Source organism: Gossypium hirsutum, chromosome D10 (genome assembly GCF_007990345.1).
Source record: "Gossypium hirsutum isolate 1008001.06 chromosome D10, Gossypium_hirsutum_v2.1, whole genome shotgun sequence".
Lineage (NCBI taxonomy): Eukaryota > Viridiplantae > Streptophyta > Magnoliopsida > Malvales > Malvaceae > Gossypium > Gossypium hirsutum.
Genome location: NC_053446.1, coordinates 1,822,933 through 1,834,323, shown reverse-complemented (window position 1 = coordinate 1,834,323; position 11,391 = coordinate 1,822,933). Strand labels below are relative to the sequence as shown.

Below are 11,391 nucleotides of genomic sequence, written 5' to 3'. Positions count from 1 at the left end.
GAAAAAAAAGTGAAGCGGACAACTTCTCAAGCATTTGGATTGCGTTATTATTATTAAAAAGGTTTTACTTGAATATTTATCATTCCGACTCTAATAAAATTAGTCTTGAGCAATAAATTAATTTTTCTAAAAAAAAAGTTTATTAAGAAAAATAAAAGTGCAACAGAAAATTAGCGAGTACTTAATCAATCAAATAAACCTCAATTCAACTATTATAAACATATTTTTAAAGGTTAAATATGGAATTTAAACTTGCTTTTGATTTTTTTTTATATTAAGTTCTAAACTTGTTAATCGTTTTGACGTTAGATTTTGAACTTGACAACTTTTTTTATATTGGGGCCTGAACTTAACAAGTTAAATTGTAAATTTGATAGTTGTTCTTACATTGAGGCCTCAACTTGACAATTGTTTCCTCATTAAATTCAAAGTGAATAAAAGAAATTTAAGCTCAATATAAAAACAATTACCAAATTTAACGAAAAAAAAAATTCACACCCAAATTCAAAACTTAATTTAACCTTATTTTTAATTAGATATTAGAGTGTTTAAAAAGGGAAAGAACCAGGGCAGAGCAGACCAAGTCACATCTCAGTCCTTAATAATATCTCATAAATTAAACGAGGAAAATAATAACGTAGATTTAATAAACATATCAATCTTTCATTGAAATATGAGTTAAACCCAAAAACAAACAAACAGCTAATTTCCTTAATTTACAGTACTTTTAATTACCATTAATGATTCTAATACCACTCAAAACTAGCTGTACCATAATCTACACCCTTAGTTTTTCTTCATTTTTTTTTGGGTATTTTTTCAAAATTTTTTCAACTCCAAGTCTCCACAAACTTCTTTAGACCTAATGGAGGAAACATATTTAAAAAACAAATTAATGAACATATTTTCTGTTACTTAAAAAAAAACATGATTTAAAACTATGGTTAAACGATAATTAGTGGCTAACATCCACGGTTAACCATCTCCATATACTGGTTTAGTGATTCTTGCCTTTGTAATCTCATTTCCTCGTTGAACTTCTTTATGAACGCTTCCACTCGACGGTTCAACTCGTCTTGACTCAGCGACGGCTCTTTCCTCAGCTTCCCCGAAGCCGGAGAAGAGCTCGGCGGAAGCTGGTAATTAGTCCGGTCCCTGAACGTCTCCGATTTCTTCACCAACGGCGAGTCGGCCATGGTCTCCACGTTGATCTCGCGGCCGTGATTCTCAAACGTGTCCAACTTCTTCAAGTGCCTCGTCAATGGCATCGCTCTCCCTTCCGTTATCATCTTCCACGTGCTCTCCAGTGTCTCATGGCGTTTGGGCTTCGCCACTTTCAATGCTCGGCCACCTGCATTAGGAACAGATTTAATTAATTTGATTAGATCACCATTCTACTCTTCTTAATTACGTAATTTAGATATTTTAGTTTCTTAATCATTTTTTAGAAAAGGACTATTTTGAACTTATTCAGTGGCGCGTCGTCAAGTAGACGCCACCTTTGAACGGACTTTGTCTGTTTGGAAGAAATAAAGGAGAAATAAAGGTCTAACTTTAGTTTAGTCCCGTATACTATTTAAAAATTTAAGGTTTAATCTTTTCAATACAAATTAATATAATTCATTAGTAAATCCAAATTAGAAAAACTTCTAGTAGCTAGGATTAAAATAATGACTATAAAATTATTATTAATTAAACATAATTCACTAAACTTTCCAAAGACTTTGACCTTGTGAGTAAATAACAATTTCAACTAACTAATATCATTATAAAAATAAAGGATCAAATTATATATAATTAAGATAAAGGATTAAATCTTAAATTTTATAATAGTAAAAGGACTAAAATCAAATTATACCGAAACGAAAACGACTCAGTTTCGTTCCGAAAAGTGTTAGAACATGGAAAACATGGGTAAAAGAATTGAAACACCGACGGAGAGGCTCCGTCGAGTGAACCAAACTGCTTTTCAGAGTTTTTTTGAATTTTAAATCTGGATGTAGACATTTTAACCGAGTAATGTTAATGTTTGTTTCAGAAAATATGATAATATTGTAAAAATGATTCGATAGAAGAAAAATGCTAAATATACCTTCAGGATTGGCTTTAACAGGTTTACGGTGACCGAATCTAGAAGAAGCCGGTGGTTTTTCAACCGGAAACAGAACATCCAACGGAATCTCCGACGAATCCATTCTCCTAGGAGGAATCCACTCCGATTTGGAGATAGCAAACACGTCACCTCCATCTCCGTCATCTACAACCGCTACATTGGTCTCCGCCTCAAAAACCGTTGTTTCCACCTCTTGTACTATCTCCTTTTGCTCGTACACCACCGTTTCCACCGAATCGAAATCCAAGCTGCTCTTCATCTCGTACTCCAAATCAGGCCGCTGTTCCACCAAGATCTTCGATCTCGGCTGCTGCTGCATCAGCTCCTCCATCTTTTCATTCTCGCCATTGTTCTGATGAAACCGTGACGAAACCGCAATCGTGATTATAATCCCGTTTATGACAAAGTAAAGATAAGGCGGTTTGAGCCAAGAACGGAACGTGCTCCACAGTAACGGAGCTTGAGAAACGGAGAATTCCAGAACCAATGGAACAGATAATTTAAGTCCTAAAGCTATACTCAATACACCACTAGAAATAAACAGTACCTTCAACGACAACATCCAAGTGCTCGCCGACGCCATTTTCAGAGCCAAGATTTAAAAAAAAAAAACCCTTTGGAGTCTTTGGGCAGATTTTTTGAAGGGTAGGGGGGAGAGGGAGGGGGAGTGGGAAATATATAGAGAGTGGGGATGCAGTTGATGATTGAATCTTGACCGTTAGATTTAAAAGGGATGTAAATGGAGAGTGGATATTAGTTTTATGTGTGGTGGGGCCAAAAATTAGTTGGATTAGGCCTTTTTTCTTTTTTCAAATTTTTAATTGTACAATATAAAAAGATAAGGTGAGGGTTAAAATGAAGCTTTCTATGTTGCTATTTAAGTGGACACGAAAACAATTGATCCTTCCCGAACTTTACTATCATTATTATGTTTTTTGACAATATTTTTACCCTTCTTAATCAATCATATCATATTGTTAATTATATTTTTTGAATTAATTTGTAATGTTTTATTTTTTACTTTATAATTATAATTACAATAAATAAAATCTTAATTAACTCATAAATCATGAAAAATAAATTCGAATATGAAATTTTAAAATTTTTATAATCTATTTTTCTAATTGAAAGTTTGATGAAACGATTTAGATTGTATTTAAAAAATTGTGTCTTGAAAACCAATTTATTTTTCCATAATGATGGTATTGAAATTAGTAAATAAATGATAGAATAATGAAATAATGATTTTTTTCTTTGAAGGAAAGGAAATATATAACAAATATTTTTTTTAAAAAGACTTGAAATTATTATCAATTTTAATAAAAATAATATGTGAGAATATTCTTGAGTGGATAATTTTTAAATATATTTTAAATTTTTAAGTAAAATTAAAATAATTTTAAAAGCAAAAAAATATTAAATATTATTTTATTTTGATTTAATTTCTACCATAAAAAACTTTTTATATGTATCTAAAATTACAAAATTATGACGTTGAAAGAGATGCTGATGCGAGATGGTTGTTTGAGTTTTCAATGATGGTTGGTAAGGAAACAATTTTTCGAATTAAAATGTGTGTCATGCTTAAATGATTGTGCATAGCAAGGGAGAAAGGATTCAGGCAATTAGAACTAGAATGCGATAATGCACTTCTAGTAGAGACTCTGCTAACTGGAGGAGCTGCCAATAGTAATTTAGTGGAGTTACGTTTAATTAATTGTCTTTTCAAACGAAATTGAAATAAAAGATTTCGTCATATTCCAAGGTCTGATCAAATGGCTAAATATGTGAATAATGGTATACTGAATTTACTGTTATTTGGGAATCCACCAAGTTTAGTACAAAAAATTTAAAATTTGAACCCAATGTAACCCAAATTTAGAGTGGTTGGGTCATTTGGCATGGTGAGATTATTAAAGTTAAAAGTATTATGGAGGCCATTATATTATGAGTTAAATTATATTTTATCTTTTTTACTTAAAAATGAGTAAATTAGTACATATACATTATATCAAAAAGTAAACTGATAATTTTTATTATAAATTTTATCTATTTCTACTATTAAAAACTGATGTGACTGATAAAATAATTAGATAATTATACATGACATACCACACATACCTTATTTTAATATATAAGAATTAATTAACTCTTTAATCTAATCTATAAGAAATAATTTATCAAAATAAATAAGGTAAAACACAACTTAATTTATGGTACAAAGATTTTCATGATTTTACCTATTATTAAATATTTTTCCTCTCTCCAATTTTATGTAGGGACAACAAAGAAAAAGAGGGCAGTGGTTTCAAATTTCAAGAAATATAATAATGCACTTTATAAGAGACTTGCAGTGAATTTATCTTTCTAGAGGCTGTAAAGGGCATTTGGGTGGCAGACTGCAATGGCAGTAAGAAATGTTTTGGATTACTTTTAATAAATAGGAATATATGTGTTTATTTGATTTTCCAACGGTCACATAATCGACCGTTACTCACGCAAGTTGTAGCGAGAACCTCAGGCGCCGATCCATTGGGTGCGGAGCGGAGGGGCTGGGTTCGCCCTTTTGGTCCATGTGCCCTACAGCTCGGTGGCTGCACCCACTGACCGACCATCCCCTTTTCTGCTAAACACTGTCTTGTACCACTGAAATAGCTCATCATTTTATGTAAAAGCATGGCTTTTCTTTCTTTCCTTTTTATTTTCTTGCAAAAAGTATTTATATTAAAAAGTAGGAAAATTCTAAAAAGAGTCCCACATCCAACTTTCCATTAGATTTAATGTTTATATGGGTCGATATTTAAATATAATCTATAAACTTTTAATTTTATTATGTACATATATTATATTTAAATTTTATTTTTTATTTTTTAATTTTACCTAGTACGTCTCTTGTTTTTTATTGTCTTGTATTAATTTAGTTTACTCGAACATATATTTTTACTTGTATTTATTAACTGCGAACTCTTCAATATAAATAAATTGTAACATTTTGTGTGACAAGTGCTGCACAAAACATTACAAGATTTCAATAATTTGTGTAATTGTAAAATGTTTTAAACATTAGAATAATTTTAATAATTCATGTAATTGGATTATATTTTATATAATTATATGGCATGAAAAGCTCATCATGGAACTGTTCATTGATGTGGTATCAAAATTAAACATTATAATTTTCATTCGATCGGATTGATATTTAAAATTGATTCGAATTTTAAAATGAGTCAAATTTAAAATAATATATCTTTAAAATGATCAAAATTAAAATTAATTCAATTAAAAAATTCGACCTGAAATAATTTAAATACAAATTCGTCAAAATATGAAATTATTTAATCCAAAAATTTAAAAACAAAAAGGACTAAATTGATTCAGAAGGAGCAGTGTAGTGTGTCCTACCTGCAGTCACGGTGAAAAGATTGGGTCCCTAAAAGGTTATGAGCTGTCTGACTGACCCTACGTAACGTAATAGTCATCATATTCATGCATGCTTTTTTCTTTCTTCTCCCCCTTTTTCTCCTTTTTTGTGTTGTAGAGAATCTTTTCATATGGTAATAATAAATAATATAATATATTAAAGAAAACAAACTCATACAATAAGGTTGGAGTAATGGTGGATGAAGAGAAATAACACTAAGAAAGCTTATTTAGAGATTTGACTTAGTTAGGTTTTAAATTTAGTTAAAAGCTTAAAATTCTTATATTATGAGTTAGATTAGATTTTGTCCCTTCTACTAAAAAAATGGGCAAATTAATTATTATATCAAAGAACAAATTGATAATTTTGTTAAAAATTCTATCCATTACTGTTAAAAATTAATCTCTATATGTCAAAAAGAGGTACATGTGACACGTTATATGTAACTATTTAGTTATTCTGCTAGCCACACTAGTATTTAACCGTAGAAATGATGATTTTTTTAATAAAAAAGATAAATTTACTCTTTAATATAACATATTGAAACTAATTTACTCATCTTTTAGTAAATGGTGCAAAATGCAATATAATACCTTATATAGAAGCCTCTACAATTTTTTTACCTAATACAAACGTTATGTATAATTAATCGAAATTCATTATGATTATTTATTTACAATAAAAATGTATTAGAAATATAAAATTCAACTAACAATATCCATAACCATTTTAAAATCACCTATAAGTAACAATACAATTATTATTAATAATTTTAAAAATATATCATTAAATTCCTTTTACTATTTTTTCCCTTCTCATTAGCAACAACAAGCAAAAAAATCGAAAAAAAAAAAGAATATTATAAAAACGACAGTTGCAATAAAGAGTTGAAGTTAGGAGTTGGCCATATCAAGGCAGCATGGGACCCCATCATAGAGAATTTATATGTTTATGGACCATATACTAAAAAAATAATAATTATGGACCATCATTAAAAGGAACTTAGAATTTGGACATTAATTTCCTCTCTTTTTTTAAGGAGAGCTTTGAGCTGATATTTTCATAAATATCATTTAATAGTTATCAGTTTGGACCGTGTTGTTTTGAGTTTTAATTTTTTTGTTTATTTTTTCTTTGTTTTACAAGTATTTATTTTTAAAAGTTTTTGTCTGCTATTGTAGTATATTTTTTAGTCTTGTTTTTACAAGTAATTTTAGAGATAGTTTTGTCACCTTTCTCTCTAGTTTGGTGGATATTCACTTCTTTTTGCATGCCTGCCGCTTTGTACAAATTGGAGCTGTTTTTTTTATGATGGTAGTTGATTGTAATCACTTTAGATATGTCCTGCTTGAGTTTTGATAAAGCCAATTGTTAATATACCATAATATTCTATTGATGCAGAGACTGAAGCCTCTGTTGTGTTGATAGAGTTTGTCCTTCACCACCATCAACGTGTGTTTGTTGTTTTTCTTTTATTAAAATTGTATGATCTCTTTTGTTGAATAAATTAAAGAATTATTCCTTTAAAAGAATACTAATAAATTTATTTAAATATAATTAAAATATTAATTATAATTATTATAATTTTAAGATTTAAGATTTAAGATTTAAAGAAAATTTCGAGCTTAAATGTTTAAAGTTTGAATTTAAATTTTAGGGTAGCAAAATCCATAATATATTGTCAATAGTATACTTATGTCTTATCGATTTTAAATTATCAAGAATTTGTTTTTCTTTGACATAATGAAACAAATTTTGAAGATCAAATCATATATTATTTGTGAATAGTTTAAGAAGATTAGATGTGACCCACTAAATATATCAAAATAAATTTTCCATCAATGATCTAGGTGTGCCAAGTTTCATTGATTGAGCCTATTTGAAAACGAACCAAAAATATATAAAAATTCTTATTATAAAACAATAGTTTGGTAATTGGTATATATGCTTGAGCTATGTTACACTTGTTTGAATTAATCGATTAAATTAAGAATTTATTCAGAAAAAGATCTTGAATTGATTGGTTTAGAAATTTATATGGATCGGTTGAATTGATTGAATAAAACTTTTAGTAATTTTATGAATATTAATGATTTATTTAATCTAACAATTGAACCTATTAAATCAACAAACTAATGACCTAATTAACTCACCCACCAATCTAATTCTAAAAATAATGATATAAATCATTCAAATTCAAAATTAACCTCGACCATAATAAACTAAAAATTAAAGAAAGAAACCCAAATTAATTTAGTTGAGATTGACCTTACCTAAAATTCTACTTACCCAATTCACAAGTCAAGCCAGTTGGGAACCGAGAGACCCTTTTGGCCGTGTATTGTGCCATTCGTTTACATGCAATTTGCAGTTTAAGGATAAGACAGAGAAACTTGAAGATCAAGACATTTCGACATCCATTGGTCTCTTTCAGTTGTAAAATATGTCTTAATTTTAGGTTATTGCTGTAATAAGATTTGATTCATAAAAGAAAAGAGATTTAAGAACGAAGGCAGCTGAAAAAAATGAAGAACCATTGCTTTCGGCTAAAACGCGTGTAGGAGAAGGGGACAAATTGTCGGTCCATTTTATCTTCGAAAATGTTTTTCTTTTTAAAGATTAAGATTGTAGGGGAGAAGATAGAGTTGACTTCATTAATCAAAGTCTAGCTTTGAAGAAAGTGCATGGCAGTTGTACAAACATATAGATAAAAGGGTTAATATATTGTTTAATATTAAAATTTGATTTTAATGTTGAATTGAATTAAATTTGATATCTAGACTAAACAATATTATATGATTTAATGAATGTTCGACACGTGCGGTATAATAAAAAAGCATAGTGAGAGGGGGGTTGACAGGGCCTTAAAATGGTAATTTTAATTTTTGATCTTTTAAAATTTATAAAATTTTAAGTTAGAATATGGTAAATTATATTTTAACCCTCTTAAAATAATAAAATTTTAATTTAATCTTTTACAAAATTATAAAGATATAAACGGTTAAAATGATGAAATTGTTTTTAGCTCTTATAAAAACATAAGACTTAATTCCGCCCTAAAAAAACTGATTTCATCTTTGTAAGTATTTAACTGGGACAAAAAAAAACTTAGAGGCTAAAGTAAACATTGAAATCAAATTTAAGTACCCAAATTGAAAAAAAAAAACTCAAGTATCAAATTATACATTAAAATCAAACTCATTAAAATCAAACTCAAATACCAAAATGGTATATTAACCTAAACATCCCTTTAATTTTCAACAATGAAGCCTTAAATTATGGATGTGATTTTTGGCATGCATTTTTTGTGGATAAACAAGTAAAGCTGCACATGTGTAAGCGTGTGCACCAAATATGTTAAAAGAGTAACATTATCTAGAATAAACAATATATATATTATTATACATATAAAGTGTTAATTGGAGTAAATATCCTCAAATTATTTCATTATTTTAAATTTTGAAATGTTTTTAGATTGAATCATTAAAATAGTAACATTATATTAATCAAGTTATTTTGTAAATTTAAACGTTAAATGTGAATATAATATGAAGCCTGTTTAAATTATGAAGTCAAAATTACAAATAAATATTTATTTACAATTGTATAAATAATTTCCATTTAACGTGTTAAAAATGATAAATACTGTCAATAAAACATATAATTTTTTTAGGTTTAATGTATTATTTGGTATACCAGGTTGACACTTTTTTTTAAAGATGATATTTGTGTTATTTTTTGGTCAAATTCGATATTTGTATTTGATAAAAGTTAAATATTTTGGTACCCAAAGGTAACAATGTTAACTTTTTAATGTTTAATTTGGGTTTTAAGGTTGTTTTGATGAAAGTTAATTGATGATATTATTAGGTTTAAATTGTTCGTTATTTTGTTAATACATTAATAAATTTAGTGTTAATTGTGAAATTGCTTAATTTTACAGATACGGTGTGATGGATGTGATTTAATTCAAGTTTTATGATTGATTTGATAATTATGAATTTTTATCAAATAAATTATAAAACCTGAATTAAATGATAAAAAGTTAACATCGATATCTCTTGGTACCGAAACATATAACTTTTGTCAAATATTAGTACTATACATTGGAAAACAACACGCATCATATAAAACAAATGTCAAACTCAAGTATCAAGTCATTTTTTTTATAATACATCGTATCCAAACTTTTAATGTAATAAATATTTTCATATTTACAATTCAATCCACATATTTTACCTATGTTTAGGATTTGGTCAGTTAATATGGAACGAAAATGGCAATTTCAATCCCTTTTCTTACATTCATGGATTTCCCAGTAAATACGTATACTACTTTTTCTAGTAAATTCCTCCAAAATCTTGGTTGCTTTTAGAGCCAATTTCGTTGGTATATTCCAGAATGGTTGATTAACCTAACCCTATTTTATTAAGGGTAAGTTCTTCATTGCTTAAAAAAAGTACTTCTGACTCCAAAAATACTTTTGGAAGAAAAGCTGTGAAGAACAAACTGTTTTTGGCTGAAATTTCTAGCTTTTCAGAAAAGGAGAAGCTAAAAATTTTAGCTTTTCCTCTCCCAAAAACACTTTTGGTATTTAATTACTTTTTTACCCCTCCAATAACATAGTATTTTTCTTTTTTTTATTGGTGTTTAATTACAAATGTGTTAAAATCATTAATTAAAAATAAAAAAATATTTTTTAAAAATATTAATTACAAATATTTAATGGTTTATATTTAAATATTTAAAATATAGTTTATATATTCTAATTAAATTTTATAAATAATTAATATTTATTGCTTAGAAATATTTAAAATTTATATTTCATATATTAAAATGTTAACAACAAGTTATAATAATTTTTTTTATATTCTTACTAAAATATAATAATATTAGCTAATTTAAATATTATTTAAATGCATATTTGTTACTTGGTAAAAACATGTCTAAAATGGACATTTTATTTCTCAAAAACACTTTTTGACAGCAATGCTAAACACTCAAATCTTAAACTAAACTTTTCAAAAGCAATGAAGAACTGTCCCTAAGTGCCTACAAAACTAGTGTTTAAGAGATTCTATTTTTATTTTTTAAATTATTTAAACTATATATATAATTATTTTTTAAATTTTCAAAACCCAATTTAATATAACTTTAAAATTAATGAAATTAGAAAGAGTTAGAACAGTTTAGTCAGTCTTTGTTATTAAAGTAAATCACTCCACTGATACTAGGTAAAATGTTGAAAACAACCAATTAAATATACATTTATAATATTAATGGATAATATTGCAAGACATGTCTCGCAAAACACCACAATTAATATCCCAAGTTAACGTCTGGTCCAAGAAATTTACAACGAAATTCACTGGAAATTAAAGAAAAAAAAATCTATATTCGAAATGCAAAATGAAATAAAAAATATAAAAAAATATATCAATAATATAAAAGTAATATTATAAACAAAATATATAAATTAATTCTAATATATTTAATCCCTTTCAACCCTTTAATTAAATGGACAGTTTTCATTTTTGGCTCCTTCCAAAAATCAATAAGTCTAATACAAAATACTTAAGCTTTGGCCCAAAATTTTCCAATTTTATCTCGGCTTTTTATAAAGAATTCATGGCTTCACTCTTATATTAAACTCAATTTAACAATAAAAAAATGAAGGTTTTAAATCCAAAATGATCCGATCTGTAAAATAATTCAAAACCAAAAGGGCTCGAACTGAAAAAAAAATTAACAATTTAAAATTAAAATGACCCAAATAAAAATAATCAAAAAATTTAAAAACTCAAATTGACTTGAGATTGATAAACATCATCGACACCCAAATAACCAAAACTTGAAG

At 27.4% G+C, this 11,391-nt stretch overlaps 1 protein-coding gene across 2 annotated transcripts; it reads right to left on the bottom strand.

The window, feature by feature from the left end:
* Positions 1–642: 642 nt before the first annotated feature.
* On the bottom strand, positions 643–2,770 carry LOC107942076 (uncharacterized). Of its 2 annotated transcripts, XM_016875721.2 has the most exons (3): positions 2,661–2,770; positions 2,093–2,465; positions 643–1,351 (listed from the first exon to the last, which is right to left on the bottom strand). In XM_016875721.2, the coding sequence occupies exons 1-3, from the start codon at positions 2,694–2,696 to the stop codon at positions 963–965; spliced, it is 798 nt and encodes a 265-aa protein (XP_016731210.2). In that variant the 5' UTR covers positions 2,697–2,770; the 3' UTR covers positions 643–962. The 2 variants fall into 2 exon arrangements, with proteins under 2 accessions (XP_016731210.2, XP_016731209.2); XM_016875720.2 differs by having other exon boundaries at positions 2,093–2,767.
* Positions 2,771–11,391: the final 8,621 nt, after the last annotated feature.

Coding starts and splice junctions, on each gene's coding strand:
- LOC107942076 (XM_016875720.2), bottom strand. CDS start 2,696: ATGGCGTCGGCGAGCACTTGGATGTTGTCGTTGAAGGTACTGTTTATT. Junction 1,352..2,092: donor TGTTAAAGCCAATCCTGAAG/GTATATTTAGCA, acceptor TTCCTAATGCAG/GTGGCCGAGCATTGAAAGTG.